This window comes from Wolffia australiana, chromosome 8 (assembly GCF_029677425.1).
Source record: "Wolffia australiana isolate 7733 chromosome 8, ASM2967742v1".
Lineage (NCBI taxonomy): Eukaryota > Viridiplantae > Streptophyta > Magnoliopsida > Alismatales > Araceae > Wolffia > Wolffia australiana.
In genome coordinates, this window is record NC_135842.1 from 1,808,692 (window position 1) to 1,834,238 (window position 25,547).

At 41.7% G+C, this 25,547-nt stretch overlaps 1 protein-coding gene and 1 long non-coding RNA gene across 2 annotated transcripts; one reads left to right on the plus strand and one right to left on the minus strand.

Annotated features, from left to right (window-relative positions):
• Positions 1 to 1,921: 1,921 nt before the first annotated feature.
• On the plus strand, positions 1,922 to 7,510 carry LOC144706906 (uncharacterized). Its single transcript, XR_013582344.1, has 5 exons — positions 1,922 to 2,244; positions 4,003 to 4,085; positions 4,470 to 6,352; positions 6,419 to 6,684; positions 6,971 to 7,510. It is a non-coding gene; the product is annotated as an uncharacterized LOC144706906 (long non-coding RNA).
• Positions 7,511 to 21,191: 13,681 nt separating this feature from the next.
• Positions 21,192 to 23,474, minus strand: LOC144706473 (uncharacterized). The gene is made up of 5 exons (XM_078579444.1): positions 23,408 to 23,474; positions 23,243 to 23,342; positions 21,875 to 22,376; positions 21,503 to 21,797; positions 21,192 to 21,431 (listed from the first exon to the last, which is right to left on the minus strand). Exons 1-5 carry the CDS (start codon positions 23,445 to 23,447, stop codon positions 21,388 to 21,390), a joined length of 981 nt encoding a protein of 326 aa, XP_078435570.1. The 5' UTR covers positions 23,448 to 23,474; the 3' UTR covers positions 21,192 to 21,387.
• Positions 23,475 to 25,547: the final 2,073 nt, after the last annotated feature.

Here is a 25,547-nt window from a genome sequence, read left to right on the forward strand (position 1 = left end):
ATGTCATCCGCCATTAGAAAAAGTAAAAAGAAAATTGTTATCATTTAGTGATAATCATAATAAATTAGGTAAATGATTGCTGACACCAATCATTAACCAGTTTTAATGATAGGTTGTCACCCATCATTATCCCTAACTATGGTTGGTCGTCGTTCAACGAATCAAACGATGACACGCGGCGTCGCAAAAAAAAAAGTTTAGAACTATTCTAAAATTCATATTAAATTAAATAAAGGTCCAAAAATTATAAATAAACATGTTTTTAGACTAAGGAAAAAAATGTCTTTACGGATTTAATGTCAAAAATCCCATAAAAATTATGTTCGGACTTACAAATTATATTCTTTCAGAATTTGGTGCCAAACAATTCCGAGAAAATACTTAAAAAGATGCAGAAAATTCAGAATATCATTTCAAAATAAATATAATGATTTTAAGCTTGATAACATATATAATTAATTGAATGCAAATAGATATGTAAATTTGGTCAGATTAAGCTATTAAATATGCATATTATCCATAGCCCTTCCCATAGTGAGTCCCAGAAGGAGTCCTCTATGGAGACAATCACTTGTGCCACAGATTGGTTGTCACAGTGTGCGAGTGAGCATGCATTCAAAGAAAGATGGGAAAGGGCTTCATCATCCTCCATGCACCTAATGAATCCTATTGAGGCTTCTTTCCGCCATTTCTTCCTAAAGGTCTATAACACCAATCCTTTTCTAAGCAGTGAACCAAGTAGTCACACTTTTAGGGCGATTTTTAGCTTCTATATTACTCGGTATGTGTTGACGATGAACATATCCTCTTCTTTTTGTCTGTCTGATCTGTACAGATGCACCTCTGATGGAGATGGGTTTTCCTGACCAAATCCACCCATATTGAATCCCGATCTAAGGTCATAGTTGCCGTAAGGACAGTTACATCTTCTGCCACTCCTCCACCTTCTATGCCGACAAACAATTGGTTCCATTATTTGTCTCAACAATCCCTAACCATGGCCATGGACATTCTGATGGGGGACCATCGCGTCGACACCGACACGGGAGATGTTCGACCGCTCCGAGCCGCTCGTGCCGACGTCCGTGACCCGGAGTTCAAGTACCCCAAGTAAGCGTTGTTATTTTTCTAAAGTGTTGCTTTCGGACCACGTCGTGCATTGGACCGGTCCCGCCTTTGTTATTTTGTTCTTCCTCGTGTAACAAGGAGGGCCACATCACTAGACGTAACCCTCCCCTTAGCCTAGTCACTTGGCATCCTCCCTTCCCCCTCCTATATAAAGGGGAGGTATGCCCAAGGACTGAGGTAGTGAGTCTTTGAAAAAATGCAGTGATTTCAGTTTTTTTTCTCGTTCAGTCTTCCTTTGAGTTAACTATAGCAGGGGTTCTTTGTTCTCCTTCTGCCAGCTCCCCTGGCCGTCCAGCTTCTGCTGGAGACCCTTGAGCTCCCTTCCAGATTGCTGCCGAACGAGGTCGTCTCCAAACATCCCAGAGGTTGTCGGCCGCCGCTACCCATTTTCCCACCATGATTGGGAAGCCTCCAGGCCATTCCAGCTGCCCGACCCTGCCAGCTGACCGACTGACGTCGGCCCCTTCGTCGTGCTCGGGACGGATCTCATCGGCGATCCAGGCTCGGACGCGCCAGTGTCGTGCCTCTCCGACCTCTTCCCACCAGTGTCGGCGGACCGGGAAATTCCCGTCGTCAGGCCCCTCCCGACCGGCGAGCTCTACCCCTTCTCCCTGTCCTCGGCAGTCGACGTTTGGATCCCGTGATCAAGGCGCCCGCCCCTTCTGTGACTGAATCCGCTCCTCGGCGCGTCGAGCATCCGTTATCCGCACGTAGCGGACCTCTGCTCCCACCGGCCGAGAATCCTCGCTTACGCGCGGCCTTCGTATTTTCCGTTCTCAGTGTCGAGCCCGAGCCGTCGCGCACCCTCACCGGCTAGCGCCCCTCGCTTGCGTTGCCCTCGGCCGAGCGCACAGACTCGCCGGTCCCGCACGCAACTCACGACCCCTCCTCGCGCGCCACTCCTGTCGGACGCCCGCGCCCTTCTGCGTTCTGCCGGCGCCTGCTCATAGCCGAAGCTGCCGATCCCCGCGCGCTCATCAGATCGGCCGCGGTTGGTCCCAGCTTGTAACCGACCGCAAGTATCCCTGCCCTCGGTGATCTGCCCGGTTCCTTGCTGTTGATCGTACGACGGGTGTGGTATTCTCTCATTCGCACACCCCCGAAGAACGGTGCAAGGTACACTCCCGATCACCCCCCTTGTTTACAGCCCAATTATTCTCTACAGTGATGTCTTCCTCTATCGCTTTCCATTGCCGCTGGTCCGTTGATACTTGTGGTAGGTTAGCCACCGTCGTCGAGTGACAGGTTCCTTTGAGATAGACGATCAGATCATATTCGTTGAGGGTGAACTCACGTGGGCGGTCGACGCCTTCGCGTCGCGCTTGCCGAGTGTTCCTGCGGGTCATTTGGAGTCGACCCTGATCTACCCGTCTCTTTGAATACACTGGATTGTCGCCCCGCCATCTGCCCGACCTCTTCGCTCCGGAGGAGTACTTTAAACGCGCATTCATTATATAGTTGAACACGCATCGTGCATCTGTCTGTGACGTAACACTAGCCGTCGATCCCGACGTCACGGTGTTCCATCACATTGTATCAAGGATGAAATACCTTGGGAACTTTGCAAATAAGGGGTCTCTAATAGACCAATTGTCTAGCCAATAGCAAAAAGCGGTTTGGTCACCTAACTAGGTTGCCAAAAATTCTTGAATTTGAGGAATAATGTGACTTTGACACTTCCAAAATGCAGAAGCCCTTCTGCTTGAATGCAGATGCTTCAAGACCTTCATTTTTATCTTGACCCTTAAGTCAGTCCACCCATTTGGTTAATAAGGTGAATCTCTTGTCATGTAGGTACGACACCCTGGGCCCCTTATTGATTGATCAAGAAACTATGTTTCGCGATATGAGAGGCATCCTCCAACTAGACATGGTCGTTCTGTTCGCTTTGTGCGAATTTGAGCGATTTGTGCGTTCTGTTCGGATTTTCGAACAGAACAAAATCGAAAACGAACATAAATTCGCACAGACCCCTGTGCGGTTCGCTTTGTGCGAATTGTGCAAATTTTTTTTTTAAAAAAAAACCCCCCTCGTCGGCCTTTCATCTCCCCGTCTCTACTCTCTCGAGTCTCAATTCCATCCCCCTTCTGGCCTTCTCGATTTTAAGGTATTTGTCATCCCCTTGACCCCTTCTTCTCTCTCCGACCCTCGTCCGTCGCTGCTCTCCCAGCTCCCCCTGCTCGGCTGCGCCCTTCGTCCCTCGTCTGCCAGCGATCTCCAGTTCTCGGTCACCCCCTCGCTCAATCACTCTTCTTTCCCGCTCTCCTTCTCTCCCTCTTCTTGTCCAATACTCTGTCTCCACCTCTCTGAATCAATCTTCCGTTGTCCCTTCTCCTTCTCCCTCGTCTTCTCCAAATTATGTGGTATGATGTAAATTAACCAAATTTGTCATGATTCACTCAGACAATCTAAATCATTAAAAATGCAAACTTCAGAAACTTTTAACTGATCATATATTTCCATCCATTTACATATAGTATCAAATATCACAGATCACTTGATACTTTCCACGTATTAACATGGAGGCACCATGTGATTTCCCTTTTTATTTCCTTTTTTAGACGCAATATCACGGATCACGTGTGTGGCATAATGTGTTGTTTAATAAGGGAAACAATGGAAATTATTCACATGTCACAGAAATTATTCAATGAAAATATCCCGGATCATGAGTTTATTTTTGGGCTTCTTCTCTGATCCGTTGTCATAATTTTTTTTTTATAATGATTTTAGCACAGATCTCTTCTAGATTAGCTTTTTTCTAGTGATGACAAACATTTCAAGTTATTTACGTCCCATCAATAAGCCTAAAAAATGGATGTGGGTCAAATGTAAAGTGTAATAACCTCTCTACTTCTGCAATGCACTCGACAGGATCACTGTTTTGGGGCGGATTTGGCTGAGAAGCGTTAAGAGCATTTCTGAAGTCATCTGGAATTGGAGCTGCGTAGTTTACGGTAAGTTTTTATTATTGACTCTGATTTTAGTTTATGCTCATTTGGGTTGGTGTTTCAAAATTCTTTCCTTTTCACTGCGCTGAATTCACCATTTCTCTATGTCAGCGTATATTCTTGTTTGTCTTGCCATCTTGCATTCTTTCAGTGATGATGTTTGAGTCTACTTAACAAGGAATGGTGGCGATATCCTTGATTAAAATTTCAGAGCCATGGTATTTATGTTAGATCCATGAGACAAGGATATTTTCAATAAATTAAAGTATATGTACTGTGTTGCGTAAAATTGGATCACATAATGTTTGGTGATGTTTCCGCTGATTTCTCTCTATGTTTGCCTCCCGATTGATTTATTTGTCTTTCTCGTCATTTTGGATGATCTTGTAGCATAAGATGCATAGAACACATCGATCGAATACCTCTGCTTTGTCCAAGAGCTCTACGTCGACAGAGGCGAGTGTTGGCCACGCCCAAAAGAAGAGGAAGAGAAAGAATGAATGTGTTGGCCGGATACACTTCACAGAGGTGGCACCTAGGGTTTTCACATGCAATTTATGTACAACTCGGACTAGGGGTCGTGCAGTGACAGTAGAGCAGAACAAGTATAGCTGCAGTACGGTGCTATGGTGACATTTGCTAAATGTGCACCGTAAAGAGTATAACGAACTTAAGGTTCAAGAAGGGAGCTCTTCGAACCAACCGCCAGTGGCGAACATCTTTGATCGACCAAGTATAGACAAAATGTACTTCACTGGGCGCACGTCAGAGACGACAAAAGAGGAGCTTGTACGGTTCATATGCCAGTCAGCGGCACCATGGAACATGGTATGCAAGAAATACTTCATACGACTACTGCGATACATCGCACAGGAGGAGATTTCGCTCCCATCGACAATGGCTGTGAAGGAAAAGGCTTTCAAACTTTACACTAAGTTGAAGATTGGTATTCGCGACCGACTAGAGGGTGTCGAAAAAGTGGCCATTACTTTAGATTGTTGGACTTCTGCCAATCGAATCTCATTTTTAGGACTCACCATTCATTGGGTTGACACAGAATGGAAGATGTGTGAATGTATCCTCACTATAGGTCAGTTGGAGGGCTCGCATAATGGGGAGTGCTTGAGCGAGATTGTATTGGAGGTTCTTGCCAATTTTAAGTTGAGCGCAGAGGTCTGCGCGGTGACGACGGACAATGTGTCGAATAATACAACAATGATGGTGACATTGGAACGAGAGTTACGCTCTGTGAACGCCCGTTTTACTGCAAAGAGACATGTGTTGTGTATTGCGCACGTGATCAACTTAGTTATGCAGGCCGGACTGAAGGCGCTCGATGTCGTCGACGATGGCCCCGAGGCAACCTTCATTGACGAAAGTCGACCTCACTAACATCGACAACGTCTTCGATGCGGAGGAGTCGGCTGCCCAAGCAATTTCCTTAGGTGACGTTGTTCGGCGCCTGAGAGAGGTGGTTGTCGCTATACGAGGATCGTCTAAGAAAGAGGCAAAATATTTCTCCTACTACCGACAGTTGAATATGTCAAACACGAGGAGGATCCCGATAGATTGCCCTACAAGGTGGAGCTCAACTTTCAAAATGCTCCGTGGATGCATTGAGAAGAAATTCGTCATTGATATGATGATGTCAAACGTGCTTCACAAACGTTCTTTACTTGACGCAGAGTGGGACCTCATTGAAAATTTTGTCGACTTACTCAAACCACTATAGCACGGTACCTCTGTCGCTATTCGGAGCAAGTCACTGATATCAAATGAGGGTATAGTCATTATTAAGGGTCTGATGAGGCACCTTGAGCGTATTAGAGTGGGAGTTACGGAGTCCTCCATGCTTCGTGTTGGAAACACTATGTCTGCCAGGCAAAGGAACGCCTTATCTAATGTGTGTTCAGCTATGCGGGCGAAGTTAGAGAAATATGTCACCTTACTAACACGAAATGAGGTGTTCACTATTGCCTCTCTACTGGACCCATCCATGAAGCTTCGCTTGATTGATCCACATGCGAAGAATGATGTACTGTCTACTATTCGCAATATCATGGAGTCCCATTTGGTATCCAAGAATGTTTGGAGTCGATCCACCAAACGATCTGCTCTATCAACGACGAGTGATTTCATACAAATGGAGCTAGAAGAACTACTAGACCCCTCTGAACTACCACAAAGAGTTGATCCTATTGAGGAGCTCGACGTATATGCGACGGCCCCCCCAGCTTTTGGCATAGAGGTGTTGCGTTGGTGGAAGACGACAGGTAACATTAAATTTGCATTTTTCATAGTCCTGATTGCATATATGATTAACTTTACTCTTATAACAGGTCAGCTTTGTTACCCGACGTTAGCGTTGGTTGCAAAGGAGTTCCTAGCTGTGCAGGCGACGAGGGCAGCGTGTGAGCGTCTATTCTCAGAAGGTCACCGTGTAATCAACTACATGCGATCGCGACTCACAGCAGAGAGCGTAGAAGTCCTAATGATGTTGAAGTCATGGTACAACAACGAAGATTTGAGAGCGGATGAGGACGAAGACGGTGATGAAGATGATGGGCCATTCGACATTCATGTCGACGCGTCCTAGAACAGCAAGGCGAGTGTTTCTAACTCATGAACTACCCTCTAACAGAAAGTATGCCACGAATCTCAACTATGAACATCACTAATACGTTGACTATTGATGTTCAAGCACAGAATGGTCCACAAAAGTTATTGCTGCTACAATTGAGAATTTTCATATATCCTCATTTATTTCTCCTTTAAATGCCTGTTAAAGTGTGGTCCACTCTCTTTTAGACTCCCTATTGGTTTCAAGCACAATTATTTCTGTATGTCATCATTCATCACATACATATTATGACGTCTCCCACAAAATGCAGGTACATCCACTGCAATGGAGGGTGCAGGAACCAGATGTAGGGGCGCCCCACGGAGAAGTGTGCGACTTCTATGACGACGATTGCAAAAGCAACCCCAAGACCCGACTGTTTTTGTCATCAGCTCGGACTCCGAACCGGACGATGATGACGTCAACACACAGAAACAATACAGATGGGGGAATCCTCGAACAGTTTTCCCCAATTCAAGAGTAATTTATTGTGATCGGCTATGAACGCATGCTTACAGAAATTGTTTCTGTCCTGACAAAAGACTTCAACCCTGCGACAAATGCCGAAAGAGTTTTGAATACTGAATGGGATGACAGCGGATTATGGGAGCACTTCAATTTCACTCCAGCAATGATTGATGTTATCAAGAAACACATCCGTCGTTTTGCCTCCCAGCTTTGATGTTCTATCAAATAATTTGGCACTTGGCAGGACATCTTTTACCTTTCCTAAATGCACTTGGATTTCTCCATATGTAACCGTTTCCTAAATGCACTTGGACATCTTTTAAGTAGTAATTGTCATTGTGCATCGTTGTGCGTGGACTCATTCATTTTGTCATTTTAACTTCTAGCGAGTAATAACAACTCAGAACAGATCTACTTTAAGCTTAAAAATTAAAACTCAAAAATGCCACATTTAATTTTATCAATTAAACAAGTGTTGTAGATTAGTAGGATAGTTTAATAGGGTTTGTTTCTTCATCAGTTTCCTCATCTTTAGTTATAACTCTCAATTTTTTTTTTAAAAAGAAATAATCACTCACTTATAAATTAATAATTCTTCTACCACTAAAATTTCTATTCTTCTTATTGTAAATTTTAATAAAATTTATATTCGCACTTGTCATCTTGGAGATTTTGCCACCATGATAGAAATTAATTCATACCATACTAACCTATCCATATAAATTATTATCCCCCTCTTTTGTATATTAGTTAAATATATAATAACTTAGAATATTTTTAGTTCAGTATACTATCCTCCATACAGAGCAATGTTCTCCCAACTCGGCACAATTTTATGCAATTTACAAGCAAAATATGCAATTTTTCACTTCATGTGCGAATTATGTTTGTTTTGTGCGAATTGTGTTTGTTTTGTGCGAATTTGTTCCTTTTGTGTGAATTTGTTCGGATTGTGCGAATTTGTGCGGATTGTGCGAATTTGTGCGGATTGTGCAAATTTGTTCGGATTGTGCGAATTTGTGCGAATTGTGCGAATTTTTTCGAACATCTATTCTAATTTTTGCACACAAAATGAACAAAACAGCGAACAGACCCTTGTGCGGTTCGTTTGTGCGAATTTTCTGTTCGTTTTAAAAGAACAGAACTGAACGACCATGTCTACCTCCAACCTCCTATGATGTTGAGATTTTTCATCAAGGACTTCACATCAAACCTTCCAAGCTGCTTCGTGACACCAGCATGTAACTTGTGGAAAGAGGTAGAAAATAGGGACATCTAAGAGAACTAACCCCTTCCCCCCAATATTTTATTTTTGTCTATGATCCCTCAAGTTGACACTCCATCTTGTCTATCATCAATTTTCTGTATGTGGCCTTTTGATGACCCCTCTGTAAAAGCAGGCTCAATTAAGGTGCCAAATGGTGTTCCCAAGTCCATAGAGTAGAGGGACTCCTTGCCTCACAATAACTGAAAGCTAACAAAAACTATTTTTTGAAATTGATTTGAAGTCCTGAGCAGTCTAAAAATAGGTCTAATAGGGCGAGGATATCCTTGGCCTCTTCTAATGAACCCACCATAAAGAAGGATGTGTTGTATGCATACTTCAACAAAGGGATACATTTTCGGAAGCTAGGGATCTAAAACTCTTGCAGCTGACCATGGGAGTGTTGGGTTCGATGCCTTGGTTCGTCCATGGAAAAAAATGTTTCCACGGATGCCGGAAGCATGTAGATCGATTCACAATCAATCTTTAAAATGAAACATCAAACGTACCTTTTGAGGAACTCATTCCACCCTTGACTTTGCCGCTCCGAGATTATTCTGAAGTCGTTCATGCATCTGACCTCTAGAAGTATCGACGCAATCACTTGGTGCTTGGATCTCCACGTCTTCTTCTTCAACTCTTCTTGAAACTCTAGAAGATCTTCTCACCATGAAGACACTCTTCCTTGGATGAGTGGAGAAGAGAGTGGAGAAAGGGAGGGGCTCTCAAATCAAGCTTGCATGGTTGCTTAAAATGAGACCCCTTTCCCTCTTTATATTTCACTTAAGGTTTTTTTCAAAAATCCTACAAAGTAAAATATATCCACCAATGCCCTTATGACCTTGTGCGTGTAACCCTCTAGGCCCATGTATCATTGTAGTTAATAACTTTAATGGCCCAATAACATTTATTGAACAACCTTATTAATTAACTATATCAACATATAGATTAATTAAATAATGATCAATTTAACCCAATCGATAGGTTAAGTTTTCAGGCTGTGGGGTGCCAAGCTACACCTCGTGCTCTAGAAGATATCGAGTAGTCTCGAACTCTCTCATGGAACCTTTACCGTCATCGGTTACCATATATGTATAATCCATCATTCGTGCGACACTCTCAAATGACTTAGGGTATGGTTTATTAGCAAACCCTAATCCGTCATTCGATTAGTACTAATACGTAATGGGGATCATTGGAGAACTCCTTCTCCAATATCCTCACTACCGTGGCCATGGATTTTATGCACCATCTTTCTTGAATCAATCTCCTCTTATACCGAGGGCGGATGATCCCGTCTTGACCACTCAATCATCTCTGTAACCTTCTTACTACATCTGATCTTTAACTTATTTGAATCTCATGATTAGAGGCCTTTAGGTCATAGTCAAACTTAGTCGTCCACTCATGAGATATCCTTGGTGTCTCAGGTCAGTGGATCACTTATACCACCATGACTTGAATCAACCTGATGGACGTTTAGGTACACTACCATTCAGGGATTTATGCGGATCAATTCAGTGAACTCTTTCTCCAAAGATCACCCACTATCTGTCGTTAGTGTCGCCACACTAATAGCCACAAGATCAGCTATACTTATCGAATAAGTTGGATCAGCTAGTGCTGTTCTATCCGGTTAATTCGATATCTGTCTCGACTATCCATGAATAGGAATATATAGAATACATGTTTAACAACTAGTGATCACTAGTCTTTAATCATGTGTTCTAAATAGAATATCACTATCTAACCTCACTCATATGATGAGTATAGCTAGTCTCGTAACCATTACCGTGGAGACACTAAGGATAGATAGTGAGTTATCTTTAGTGGAAAGAATTCACTAAATTGATACGTATGAATCCCAAATAGTATTATACTAAACTTATGATCAGGTTGATTCAATCACAGTTGTGTAATTGGTTCTTAGACTTGAGACACCAAATATGTCTTGTGGACGGACAGTTTTACTTTGACTAAGACCTACAAGTCTCTAATCATGGATTTCTAAACAATATTTGTTCGAGTGCATCAAGAAGTGCACCAAGATGATTGAGTGGCCAAGATGGGATCATCCACCCTCAGTATAAGAGGTGACAGATCAAGGAAGATGATACAATGAAGTCCTTGGCCAAGGTAGTGAAATATTGAAAAGGACTTCTCCGATGATTTCCAAAACGCATCAATACTAAAAAGAGTGATCGATTAGGGTTTAAAAGTTGATCGTACCCAAAGTCACCCTAGGAGCGTCAAGTGGATGTGGGACTATACATACACGGTAACTGATGACGAATAGGTTTCATGAGTTGATACACACCCCTTTGTATCTTCTAGAGCACGATGTGTTGCTTGGCACACTGCGTGTTGGAGACTCAACCTGATGGCGCATGCCATTTTGACCCGTCAAAGACATCATCCACACCACTCGCCATCGTTGTCGACTGCCAGGAGAATTATGCTCGTTTTATCATATTTTGATTCCCCTCATTTTTGCTAGTTACGTCTCATTTTTTTTTTGCACTCATCAAGTTGTTTTTTGTCGCATCGTGATGCGTCTGTCATCTGCCCATGTTTCTCCGTCGTCATGTGGGAGGGGGTCCTTAGTCATTGTGGACTCCCCTCCCTTGTTTCCCCTTTCTTTTTATGTTTTTTTCCCCTTTATTTTTTGTAATGGGGGCCCATCATATAAGGGCCCCCTCAATGGACTTCATCCCCCTTTTAAAAACCCATTAGGGACCCATTAATTCCCCTACTTAAGGGAAGAGTGACCGCCCTAATGAACTTAGACCAGGAAAATAACGATGTGAATTTGTGATTTTTTGTTAATGGTCTCACCCCTCATTCAGAGAGAAAGAAGAGGGGGAGGAGAGGGAGAGAATGGAAGGGAAAGGGAAGAAGGAATTGGGGAAGTCGGATACGCATCTCCTCCCCTCAATTCAGGTCTGGTCACCCACGTCACCGTCCTTCCCCATTGGTGTAGTCGATTCCCACGACAGAGACTTTCTCTTCCCACCCCCGGTAACCCATCACATGTGAATTTCTGTGGCGGTCAATTCCAGTCCGATGCTGGTCAATTCCGATGTGCTCGACCTACCGGTGGACAAGAACCTTTGGATCTGGTGAATACCAATACGCAGGGGATCAAATTCTCCCCCGCTCTGGTAAACTCCCAGCGCGATCTATCCACCGTCGGACCCACTCTGTTAGATTTGCCAAATACCATTTCGTAGGCGGTCAAATCCACCCTGCACTGGTCAACTTCCGGTGCACTCGTCGAGCGGCAGAGGTGTTCTGCTTAATCCGATGGACTCGATAGAGCTTCTGACCATTTGGTGATCCGCAGATCTCAATCAATCTGGTCGACGCAAGAAATGACTCGCCATCGTACAAAGCACTCGGAACCTGGTAGAAGACCCCTAGCCACAGTAGGTAATCTCCGCTATCGATAATCGCAGTTGTGGGTGCATCGCGAGAGCTCTTTTGAGTGTCAACTAGCAGACATTTTGCTGTGTTGATCGTGCACCAGATTGACCGCACGTCTTCTGCGCCACGGTTCTACGATTTTGACTAGTGGGCGCAGCATAGCCAATAGCTAGCACTCACCCTCAGTTGATTAGTCGCTACTCACCACGCCTAAGCCGAACTGAGGACAACACGCAGACTAGGCGTTGACACGAGTGTCCGATAGGGCGGCGACTCTCCATTCCCTGATCGTTCGATGTCAACCCTCGACCCATTGCCCCTGGACCAACCTGCGCGTTGCTGATGTGCTGAACGCCACTATTTGCATCGTCTGCTAGACCCCGCCTGCGCAAGTCTAGCATAGGGGCACGCCTAGGGTCAGAATTACGCTTGAGCCAGCTCACCACAGCCCCTTCCGTATTCTCTCTCCTCCAACTTCCATTATCGCTCCTGCGCCGTAACGCCAGTTGAGCCCATCCGACGCTCTCCGGCTCCTCTCCACGACACCTGCTCCGGCTACGGCGACCGACGAACTGGAATTGACCGACGAACTGCATACGAGCCACGCGCTGACGAGGTACGTCACTCTCCACCTGCTCGTTATATTATTCCATGAAGTATACTTTCTTCTTGACTCCACCGCGCTCGGGCTAGGTACGTGAGAGAGGAAATAACTGAGAGAAAACTACAAACACAAGTGAGCATCTTACCGATATGGACGAGTCCGCCTGTCACATGCGAGCCATACGGATTGAGTCTGTTCGATTGTAGACGCCTTCCTTCCTCCCACGAGGTTTGAGAGGCCACCGTCATTGTCACTGGCGACCTCCTTCAGAGCAAGGAGTTCGGCATTCTCACTAAGTCGGGGCCTGCAAGTACTACACGTAGGACGCATCCATCGTGCATCGTAGTTACATTACATATACCCGTTAGGGTTTATCTATCCATTGGATGATGACACCGTCGACATCTGGCACCCCTATCTAGGTACCGTGCCATCATCCTCCATACCGACCGAGCGATGTTCGAGACGACGTCCGGCATCACAACCTATCTGATGGAGGGCGCTAGCCCCCTCCATCGGATATGTCTTCGAACTCATCAGCAACGTCATCGTCAACCCCCGCCGCCTCGCATCATGCACGACTGGCACGCCAAGGCGCAAGTAAAGGCGCCCGGGTTCAAATACCTCGGGTGAAAAGCACGTCCATATTTTTCCTGTGTTTTGATTTTCGTCTTCATCATCGTCTTCGTCATTGTCTTCGTCATTTTCACCTTCATCATCACCTTGATCATTTTCATTTTCATCATCGCCATCTGTTGTTGAATCATTTCTTTTTATTGTTGTCTAAGGAGAGTCCTTGTGTTAATGGACCCTCCATGTTGGACCCTTTGTAAGGGCCCATCATGGCCTTATATAAGGCCATGATGGGTACCAAACAATTCCTGATCTGGCGTTTTCAGTTTTGTTGTTACATTCGACCAGATATCACACCAAGAGGAAGAAGGAGAGTGAGGAATAAGAGAGTAGAGAAGAGAGGATAAAGAAGGGGAAGGACGGGTGGACATCACTAGTCCCCTTTGGTTGCACTGCCAGGTCGGCGTCGCCACCAACCAGATATGTGTGTACGGCACAGTGCCGCGCGCGAAGCCACCTGGTGCACGTACTTGCGCCACTCCAAGCTCTACCGAGAGATCTAGTGCGAGTCCCACATGCTTGCTTGAGCGCTCGACGCGGCCCCACGATCCAGCATCAGTGTCTTCCCATGTTGATATACGGTTGCTCTGTCGGCACCCTATGTTCTCCCTCAACCATAGCTTGCTGATAACATACATTTTTAGTACATTATATGATCACATTTACATGTTTATTTTCATTAAATCACTCATATTTGCATGTTATCAAGCTTAAAATGATTAAACCAATTTTTTGAATGATTTTCTGAATTTTCTACATTTTTTGGGATTTTTCAAGCAATAGATTCTATAAAAATATAATATTTGAGACAAAATATGATTTTTTTGGAATATTTTGACATTAAATTTTGAAAGACATGATTTTTTTGAGTAAAAATAGATATTTCCACGCATTTTTTGGCATTTTATTTTATTTTATATGAAATTTTAACTATTTTGGCTTTTTATGGCGCATGGTGACTTGGCGCACTGACTGGCCGCCATGTAAGCGTCGAGAGAGAGGTTTTTCCTTTGTTTTTTGTCCTTTTGTCATGTACACGTGGCACGGAATACGAAAAGCCACGAAATACGAAAAGCCACAGAATACCAAGTGCTTTGACTTCTTAACATGCACGAAACTGATGACATTGATGAGGAGAGAGAAGAAAAATAAAGGCTAGGATTGCTTCTACTTCAAACGGCCATAACGTTTGATCTACCACTCCGATTGAGCAGAAATCTTTAGTGTTGTTTCATCTTCCCCTCCTCTTTCTATCCATACCCTCTGATCTCTAAATAGAGGCATGGATCACTGTAAAAGTCATCTTGAACTGGCTTCCTACTCTTGTAGGCTGATTGAAAGATAGTGAGTTTTGAGATCCATCAAGAGTGTTCTTGGCGTCCTAGATGTGTGGGGAGAAGCATTGGAGAAAAGGGGGAGCTTACCGGCACTCGTAAATCACTATGATCCTGGCGGAATGTAAGGATCCAAGGTAAGTATCCTCGCCCTGCGTTGTCTCTTTCTCGACGCCATAGTTAACATAATTATGGTTTATCATTGAACTTGCACTCTCATTTTACTCTCGTTTTTGTCTCTCCATCCTTGTTAGTGTACCACTCCATATCCAACCACTATCCTCATTCATAACGTCGTTCATCGTCATATCCATCTCAATCACTCACTCTTCTCTTTAAGTTAATTTAACTTATAAATTACGTATTTTTTATCGATATCACTAACTAACATCGTCAAATCTTGTTTTCATCGATCTTCTCGTCAATCATCGCTAGCATAAGTTAATAATTACTTAATCATCGTTCCCTTTGGAGACAATCCGTACTTATCACTAACTACATGTTTTTAAGTACGGTTAAATATATTTTATTGAATTATCTCAATCACCAGCGACAAATTTTTACCCTAGAATTGAGATTATCACTTTCTGAACACACGCACTAATGGATATGATTCTAACCGCGCGTATAAGCATGTAGTCAACTTGCACCGCGGGTCCCACACAGCGCACTCCCCATGCAGTTGCACCGTTCTGACCCCTTTATTGTGATCTGAATTGCTCGCACTAGTCTGCCAACAACGATCATTGTCTGCGTGGTCGCACTATCCAGCCTCAACACCGTGACCACTCTCGATGAAGATACCAACGACGGGCATCACTCTCGATGCGGTACATCGTTCCTCTCTGCTCGTCAGTTATATTACCATCTTCAGTATATTTTCAAAAGTGCTCCACTGCGCTTGGGTTAGTTCAGGTGAGAGATTATATCAATAAACTACGAATTAAGTGAATTCTATGGTACGGGTCCAGCCCATCCGTTACGTGTGAGGGCCAACAGAATTATCCTATTCGACATTGTGGTCACCATCATCACTCCGACGAGGGTAAGAAGGATATTTTCATCGTCACCGGTCGTCCACCCAAAGCTCAGAACTCAAAGCTCGACAAATCCCCATGAGTCAGGGCATGCACGTACATCTGCCAAGGGCTCGCATCATCACGTAGTTACATTCTCGTTAGGGAATTATCTGTCAGACAATGCCATTGACGACGTCTGACATCATCTATGTAGCCTCAGATCATCTCGATACCGTCAGACAATGTCTCCGATGATATCCAACATCATCTTGGTATCAGAGCATCCTATCGATACTTGATCGAACGACATCCCCGATGACGCCCAACATCACTATCGATTGGGTTAAATTGATCCAACTTTAATTAATCTATTTGATGATATAGTTAATGAATTTGGAAGGCCAATAACGGTTATTGGGCCGCTCTAGTTATTAAATAGACTAATACATGGGCCTAACCGGTACACACAAATGATCTTTTGGACGTCAAAAGATATACTTAAGCTTTGGGGGTTTTAAGAAAAATATCCACTTGGTATAAATAGGGGAAGGCCTTGAAAAGAATTCACCCATGCCAAAAATTTTCAGGGGCCTTCCCCATCTTCTCCCTTCTCCCCACACCACCTCTCCACTTCAAATGCGATTAGGACGGCGTAACGACGGTGATGGAGGTTGAACGGGGCTTGTCAACGAGAAGGAGAATATCTAACGTGTTGAGGACCGTGTGGATATTCATAAATCTGCACACATGAGCAGTTCCATGCAACTCGTTTGAGGATTGAAGGAATCATAGATGCAATCCATGCCGAGGTAATTTGGTTCAACGTTTTATCGATGCCGTTAAGATTTTGCTAAAGTCTTCCGCTGTAGATCATTTTAATTTCTTCATCCATATCAAGGCCCGTAGAACCTAACATGGGGATCATATGCCTTTGGGAAATTCATTCCACAAGAAACCCTTGGTCTTGTTTCTTTTCCATGGCACAATTATCTCAACTACGACCATAACATTTTACATGAACTGTCTCCCCAAAATGTATGGGGATTGGAAGGGTCCTTCAACATGCTTCCCGACCACCTATTTTAGCATGATAGTCATAACCTTAGCTATGATGAGGTATAGAAAGTTAGATTACGAGGTTGGCTATCAATCCCCCAACTTGATGGCCCCTTGGCACTTTAGTATTAGAACTAAGTAGACAATGTTTATTCAGTGCATCGTGAAATTTCCTTGTCGAAACTCATATATTATGGCCATGAGCTTTGTTTTTACCATCTCACAAAATGGAGTGAAAAGAAAACTAAAATGGTGTCTGCCCTTAGGGATCCTTCCATGTTTAGCCCCTTGACTGCCATATAAGATGTTTTCCTTTTAAAAGGAAAATATCTAGTATGGCCATCAACATCCCCTACTGTCATTGTCATCCAACTTGCTCCCTAATCACTCCATCTACAATTATTTCTATCCCCTTTTCACAAGATGGTCATGAAATTATCTACTAAGTGTTCGATCAACCGTTGGAGTTCTCACAAAATCCCTTTCTCTGCCTGCAGCCTCAGTATCAAGTTTCATCTCTTATGTCTGTTGGGCATGAGGTAGAAGAACCTCCTATTAACATCTCCCTCCTTCACCAACAATTGTGATAACACCTTAAATTTGGTATTTATTTCAAGCAATTTACACATTTTTATGCAATTAAAGAGTTTAAAATGTGGTTGTTATCATAAATTGTATGTTTATTAATTTTTCCAAGTGAATTCTGATTTCTTCCTAATTTTCTGTTAATTTATGAATTTTATGGAATTTATTTAAGCTTGGAATAATTCTATTCAAATGAAAATGGTTGGTTTAAAAATTAATTTTAAGCTTAATTAATGAGAAAAAATTACTGAATTTTCTAGAATTTTATTGGATTTTTTGGAAATTCTTTGAGGAAGAAATGAATTTTTAAATGGAAAAAAAGTATATTTATAAGCCAAATAAGAATTTCTAAGCAATTTCCAAAGTCAAAGGGGTTCTTTTACACATTTGTTGCAATTATGCCCTTAAAACAGCTCTCGGTAGTATGTGCGGGCATAAAGATACTAGTAAAATAGTGACAGGGTTTTATTGTAATTAATAAGGATTTTGGATAAAATGGTAATTTTTGTCATGTAACCTAAGTACAAAAGCCAAATTTTGAGAGGAGGAGGTCATTCTGGAGGTGGTTCTTTCAAAGCTGCAAGACAGAGAGGAGCTTCATCTTGGATCAGCTCTATCTGGTACTTTTACTTCATTGTATTTGAATTTTAGAGTATTTTGGATTATTTTTTAGTGAAGTTTGAGATTTTTCCTCTTGAACTTGGTATGCATTTCTACATTGCTTGGCTTGAGCAGCATGTACAAGCCCTTACTAGGATTGAGAGGAGAGATCATGAAATTGACCTAACTATTACATTTGCACATTAAGAAAAAATTATAAAAAGGTTTAATTTGTAGGATAAAATAGATTGTCTTTATGATATAATAACTAGTGATTTTTTTTTCCAAATCCCCCTAAAGCAAACTATAATATGCTTATTAACCTCTCTAATTTACCCCCTTGATCCTTTTTATGGGATCAAAGAAGTCAATATAGAGTTGCTTACTTCTTCTACTCATCCCAACTCTTCTACCCCCTTTTGTAAACTCTTCATCAAGTTAGGTTTCGGTCTTCATCTAAGATTAAATCAACTCTAATTAGGGTCAAATTATTCAAGTAGATTATCAATTGGATTCCATACTAGCTTCCCTTGAACGATACACATACTTATTGATTGAAATATATGTGGTTGGCAAGCCAATCACACATTCCACATCTCATTCCATGTTCATTAATAGAACATACTCATTATAGTGCACGTGTGATGCTTATAATGAAGTTCATGAATATATGATCGGACTATTGCAAGGATAGGCAAGAAGGACATCGAAGTATCCAGATAGAATATCACTATTTAGCCTCGCTCATATGATAAGTATGGCCTGTCTCGTAACCATTATTGTGGAGACACCAATGATAGATAGTGAGTTATCTTTAGTGGAAAGAGTTCACTTAATTGATACGTACGAATCCCTGAATGGTATTATGCCAAACTATCAATCGGGTTGATTCACGTCACGGTTGCGTAAGTGGTCCTTAGACTTGACACCAAAGACATCTTATGGGCAGACGGCTGTACTTTGACTATAGCTAACGAGTATCTAATCATTGGATTCTAAACGGTCTTAGTTTCGGTACATCAAGAAGCTCACGAAGATGATTTAATGGTCAAGATGGGATTGTCCACCCTCGATATAAGAGGTGACAGCTGAAGGAAGACGATGTGATGAAGTCCTTCTGCGGAGAGAAGAGAAATATCATAGAAGAGTTCTCCGATGATTTATGAATGTGTTAGTTTAACTCTAATTATCGATTAGGGGTTGACAGTTAACCATACCTTAAGTCGTCCAAGGAGCGCCAAGTAGATGCGAGATTATACATACACGGTAACCGATGACGAACATGTTCCATGAGTGAATTGATACATACTCCTTTGTATGTTCTAGAACACGAGGTGTAACTTGGCACCCCACGTGTTGGAAACTCGACCTATCGATTGGGTTAAATCGATTTGACATTAATTAATCTATATTATGACATAGTTAATTAATCTAAAAGGTTAATAAAGGTTATTGGGCCACTAGAGTCATTAACTAAACTGATACATAATCCTAGCGGGTCACATGCAAATGGTCTTTTGGACGTCAGAAGATATACTTAAGTTTTAGGGATTTTTATGAAAAATACCCACTTATTATAAATAGGTGGAGGCCCTGAACAAAGTTCACCTAAGCAAGAATCGTTCACGGGCTTTCCTCTTCTTCTACCTTCTCCCAACACCCCTCTCCACCCCCAATGCGATCAGAATGTCATAACGACGACGGTCGAAGTAGAACATGGTTTGTCAAGGAGGAGGAAATTCAACGTGTTGAGGATCGCGTGGATACGTCTAAAGGCTGCACACTTGAGCATCTCAACTCATCTCGCTCTGAGATCCAAGAAATCACAAATGCGATCCGTGCAAAGGTACTCGTTACATGATTTTATCAATGTTGTTCGATTATTGTTCAAGTCTTCTACTGCGAATCGTTACAATTTCGTCATCCATATCTAGACAACAGGTTTTCTATAAAGTGGAAGTGATAATCGATTCAAAATCCATGTGCGAAATCAGCGCGTCATATGTACCTTTTGAGTAACTTTTCCACCCATGCCCACTCTGGGATTGTTTTGCAGCCGTTCACACACCCATCATCTGAACGTATCCATGTGACCACATTCCTGTTGGATATCCACTTCTTGTTCTCCAACTCTTCTTAAAAATATTGAGAATCGTCTCACCATGAAGACTTTTCCCATGGTTGAGTGACAAAGGGATCAAAATGGAGAAACATGATGGGTGGGTGGGTGGGGTCTCCTAGTTCTGCCTAGTCCAAGTGCCTTAATTTTAATACCCTTCCTGGATTTATATTTTACTTAAATTTTTCTAAAAAACCCAATAAGTAAGAATATATTCACCAATGTCCGAATAATCTTATGTTTTTTACCCTTTAGGCTCATGTATCATTCTAGTTAATAACTATAGTGGCGAAATCACAATTGTTGGCAAAACATTTTAGTTAACTATATCAACATATAGATTAACTAAGGATTGAATATAAAATAAAATTTGATGGATTCAAATAAAGTGTATTTTATTATGACTAATTTACTGAAATTAGATCATGTTATAAATATACTAAAAGAATGAGAACAAATATGTTAAACATATTCCATAGGGATGCCCAATTAAAACCAAAACCATTGGTCATTCTGTGCATATATACTTCTTAATCCTATTATTTATAAAGGACAAATTCTACTCTTAAGTGTAATGAATCAATTAATGCAAATCAGTATGACGTAAATTATCTTTAATGTATGAATATAGTTCCGGAGCGTCCCAGACATAGACGATGGACAGGGCAGGACAAAGGATGGGACGAATTTTCATCCAACGGTTAGAAAACCATCCCATCCAGTCCTCCCGGGACAAATTTTCATCACGTCCAGTTCTCCTGGCTAGAAAAATCTATATTAATATTATCAAAAATATGAAATGGGTTTTTTTCGTCCCGTCCCTCGTCCAGGACAAAAAAAACCCATTTTATATTTTTGATAATATTAATATAGATTTTTCTATGCTTTTTAGGGAATTTTTTTTGAAAACAAAGCTTTTTAGGGAATTGAGGAGGAGAGAGAATAAGAAGGGTCATATGTACAATTATTTCTGTGCGGAGTCTATTTGCACGCACTTAAAAAAACAGGGACTTTGATGCAAATTGTCATTGTGAGGCCACATGGCTACATCTCAACCGTCGCATGTGAATCCAGCAGTTTTTCTGTCCAGATTTGTCCGTCCAACATCCGGGACGGACAGTTTTTTCATCCCATGGGACGAAAACCATCACGTATGGTGGTCTCGGGGACAAACTTTTGTCCCGAAATTCATCTGTATCTTTGGATGGGACAATTTTTTCGTCCCGGGACGAAATAATCGTCCTGTTTGTGTCCCTCCTCTATATGTATGAAGTCTCTTAACATCTATTATCATGAATCACAGGAAAATGCCTGAATGTTTAGGCTTGAGGACTGAGACATAGTATAAGAACGTTATATTCCATGGTAGTAACTGACATCGCCCATGGCCTTCCAAAATAAGTAAAATAAGTTTATAATGGGGAATCAGAATTCAGATGATCTACAAATTTCGCATATTTCTGTTATTACAACTACCTTACCCTCCACGTGTGAATAATCAATATTCATCTAATCCATGCTCAGTAAAAACAATACTCAATAGCCTAATAAATCAAATTCACACGGAAGAGTTTGATATGAGCTCACCTCATCTTCACCAAAACAGCAGTACTGCGAGTCCCATCTGCTAGAGAAGTAAATGCAAACCAAAAATTAAGTCAGATGATAGCCAACTTAGAACTAATTATCGATACTTACTTTGGGGCTTGACGATCTCATCTTCCTTCACACATTCTTCAATTCTCAAAGTTTCAACAGATTCCAAAACCCTGTTTTCAAAATCTGAGGAACTGGGTTCGTCAGATTTCTGGAGAGAAATTTCTTCAGAGATTACTGGCTCAGATTCAGAGATTGAGAGATTGATCGAACCGCAGTCCGGTTCTTTGTTTATTAAACCATAATCACTGGAAATCTCTTTCCATGCTGTTTCAATAGCAAGATCGCCGTGACGAATCAAGTACTGTCGCAGCTCGCTTTTCAAATTCCGGATCGGCTGCGGAAGAAACATCAGATCTCAAGGAATTTGACAAGAACACGAAATATCAACGATTTGGAATTAAAAGAACGAACCTCTGCATTGCAATCGATTGCGAGGCGGAAGAACGCGGCGGATACGAAGTGTTTACCGGCGGATTCAGCGAGTTTGATCTGGCTGAGCCAGTAGCTGGCGGATTCGAGCTTGTCAAATCTACAGTTATGGCAACTCTTCGCACTGAAGAACGGAGTTCCCGGCAGAATTGGCCTGGTCGAAGGTCTTGGAGTGCGAGGCGCTTCCTTCTGAATTGAACCGCTCTTCGCCGCCGATCGATCTTGATCTTGGAATCGAACGATCGGCTTTCTCCCCACGGCAACGACGATCTTCTTCTCGGCTTGATTCGACTGTTCTTGAATCACGCTCTTGTTGCTGATCTTCTCTGCCGATTGATCCTGATTTTGGAGTTGAACGGTCTTCTTCGCAGTGGTGGGAGACTTCTTCTTTGGATTAGAATGCTTCAAAATCTTGACGGGCGCGGCAACTGGCCTATGAATGTTCACATTTGTGCTTCGGACAGTGCCGAAGGCTCGTTCCGGCCTTTTGGAAGAGATTACGACGAAAGTAAGAAGAAATCGAGCAGATTGAAACGCAATGGAAAGGGGAAACTTGTTATATGTGTCTGCAATTCGGAGAGATTAATGTGAATTAATGTGAAAATGACCAGAAAACGACCTGATCGAAACGCAGAGGAAGGGAAAATTTCGATATCCCTGTGTATGGCGATATTACCGCAGATTCCAGCAGAAAACGTGCGGATTATAACAGGAAGGGAGGGAGAATTTCACTATTCGACCTGCGGAATAGGTTTCTACAGGGATAGGCAGAAAACGACCAGATTGAGAAACAGAGTAAGGTTAGAAAATCGCGAGAATACGGCAGAAATCAAACGAAAACGAACGAGTTAGAGCTCACTGGAAAGGAGATATTCGTTATCCAAACATCACAGCAGAAAATAAGCAGAGAACAAGCCGATTGAGACACAGAAGGGAGAAAACCGCGAGAATACGGCAGAAATCACACGATAATGTGCGGATTAAAACTCACTTTATAGGATAAATTCGTTATCCTACCATCACAGCAGAAAATAAGCGGAAAACGAGCCGATCGAGACACAGAAGGGAGAAAATCGCGAAATACGGCAGAAGTCAAACGAAAACGTGCAGATTAAAAGTCACTGGAAAGTAGAAATCCGATATCCTACCATCACAGCAGGAATACGCCGAAAACGAGCCGATTAAAGCACAGAAGGAGCAAATTCGCGAGAATACGGTAGAAATCAAACGAAAACGTCCGGATTAAAACTCTCTGGAAAGTAGAAATTCGATATCTTACCATCACAGCAAGAATAAGCAGAAAACGAGCCGATTGAAGCGCGGAGTAAGGGAGAAGTTAGTTATCCGTGCCTGTGGCGAGGGGCAGCGAGTGCAGCGAGGCGGCTGATGTCTCGGCTGAACTTTCCGACGCGCTTGGAGCTCTCCGGAGCCGCTTCTACGCGAAGCTTCGCTGTTGAACAATCGAAAGATGAGCTTGATAAGAAGACGAGATCGGGACAAGGAAGAAGATCGAACCAGAGACGACGGGGGCTTGGCGGCGCTCCTCTCCGGCCATGGCTGCGAAGTTCGGGGAGAGCGGGAAACTTCGACGGCACAATTTCAAATTTCGGGTATTTATAGAGGCTCCTCATCGAGGCCCAAAACCTTCGGAAGATAATTTGGCCCAAATCGGCTCAAAAGAGAAGATTATTAATTTGTAAATAATTTAATCATAGTCGATAAGACTAGTGATTTCCCTGACCTTGTACTATTTTTCTGTGCTTATACCCTTTTTAATTTTTCTTGATGTCTATATATTGCATGTGTAGCTGATTTTCTAAATATACAGATGCATTTTTATCCCTTTATTTATGTCTAGATTGTGCATTTATATAAGAAGAATATAAAAATTATCTACCGTTTTCTGAGATAATTTTTTGTTTCCACTAGAAGCAGATATCTAAGTTTTTAGTTCTTTATTTCAGTATTAATGAGTATGTTTTTGACACGATGACTTAGGGTAATTTAAGCCAATGCACGATTCATGCTGGGTTAGATCGAAGGAGACTAGGTTATAGTTTTTCGCAACTGAGGAAGTGTACCATATAACTGTCACTTTCCAAATCTCTCCAAGAGATGTGAGTTTATTCAGACCTAGGTTAAACCTACAATAAATTTCTCAGCCATATAACTTATAATTGTTGTGTTTTCCAATCCATCGTCTCAAAAACCAAGATACAATGTACACTAATATCTAGTCCCTTAAGATGTACCATTTTTTTCTTCACTCTCTACTACGGTAAGAGTTTATGAGAGGATTGAATACAGTGACTGATTGGTCATCATTTACTCATGAACCTGGATTATCATTTCAACAGTAGATCATGCATATACTTGATGAGGTAGGTGTTGAATCCTCAAGCACTTGAGACTTAAGTAAGGTAGACAACTCTCATGTATGCTAAAAGTTTAAGAATATCCAGTATCCAACAAAGTTATGAGCATTCAGTTTGGATACTTCACTGAGTTATTAAGTGACACAGAATTGTGGGAAATATACAATTTTATCTTGACCATGTCTCAATCTTAGCAACAAAGTCATGATCCGTTTCTACGTGCTATGAATACAATTGGGATTCATACGATATCATTGAAATACACCAATTCGGTTCTTCATGCTGATATTGACTTATAATCATTGCTTAGAGGAAATAAACTTATTGGTGATTATCATCAGAGGATCATTTTTTATAGAAGAATTTTAGCTCAATAATGATAGCTTTAGAAAGATCACCCTTCAAGACTATAACTTTTATGAAAGATTGACTCTGAAGAAGTTCAGGTGATAATGTTTTACTTAATTATAAGTGGGTTTGCAATATACAAGGAGACAAGCATTTATAAAATCATTGCTTGAGTGTAAAAATCACCTTTTAAGACTATTGACTACCAGTCTCAACACATCAAGAAAATGACAGTAGCTCCATAATAATTTTTCAATTATTATGAAAAATTAATAATTGAAAAATGCAATCAAACGACCAAACGCAATATAATTAATGTAATTTTTCAATTCTGTCTATAAACACATTTATCTCATTAATATATGGGTCCATATTATAATAGATTTTGCAACTGTTGGAGTTAAGTGCCTACCACGGTGCCAAAACTACAGCCCATAGCAAAGGTACTAATTCTCATATTTAATTTGTTGTCTCTGAATATTATATATTTATTAGACAGACAAAAGGTTAACAATTACATGTTGAAAAATCAGAGGGAAAATAATATGAACAGGTCAGCTCAGTCTTTAAAATATCACTTGGCATTTGACGTTGAAGGCCTCCTCAAGAAATATATTAAAGATTAACATGGTCTTCTAAAAAGTTCTTTCATGGCTGGATGCTGTTGTGAGGATTCTCATACCTCCTTGCGAAAACCCTGAGCTCATATAATTATAGAATTTCACAAATAATCAAACATATATTGCGAAACTCTGAATTGAAAACCGCATCGGGTGTATCAAAATGGTACAAATTTCAGAAGGCCAATAAAATAATTCAAAAGTTAGCAAAAAATATTCTAAAAGAATTTAGGAGGACATGGCCTTCTATCATACGGAGGTTAATAAATGGCATCAACTAAGTTTGTTTCACTCAAATATTCTGGTAAGACA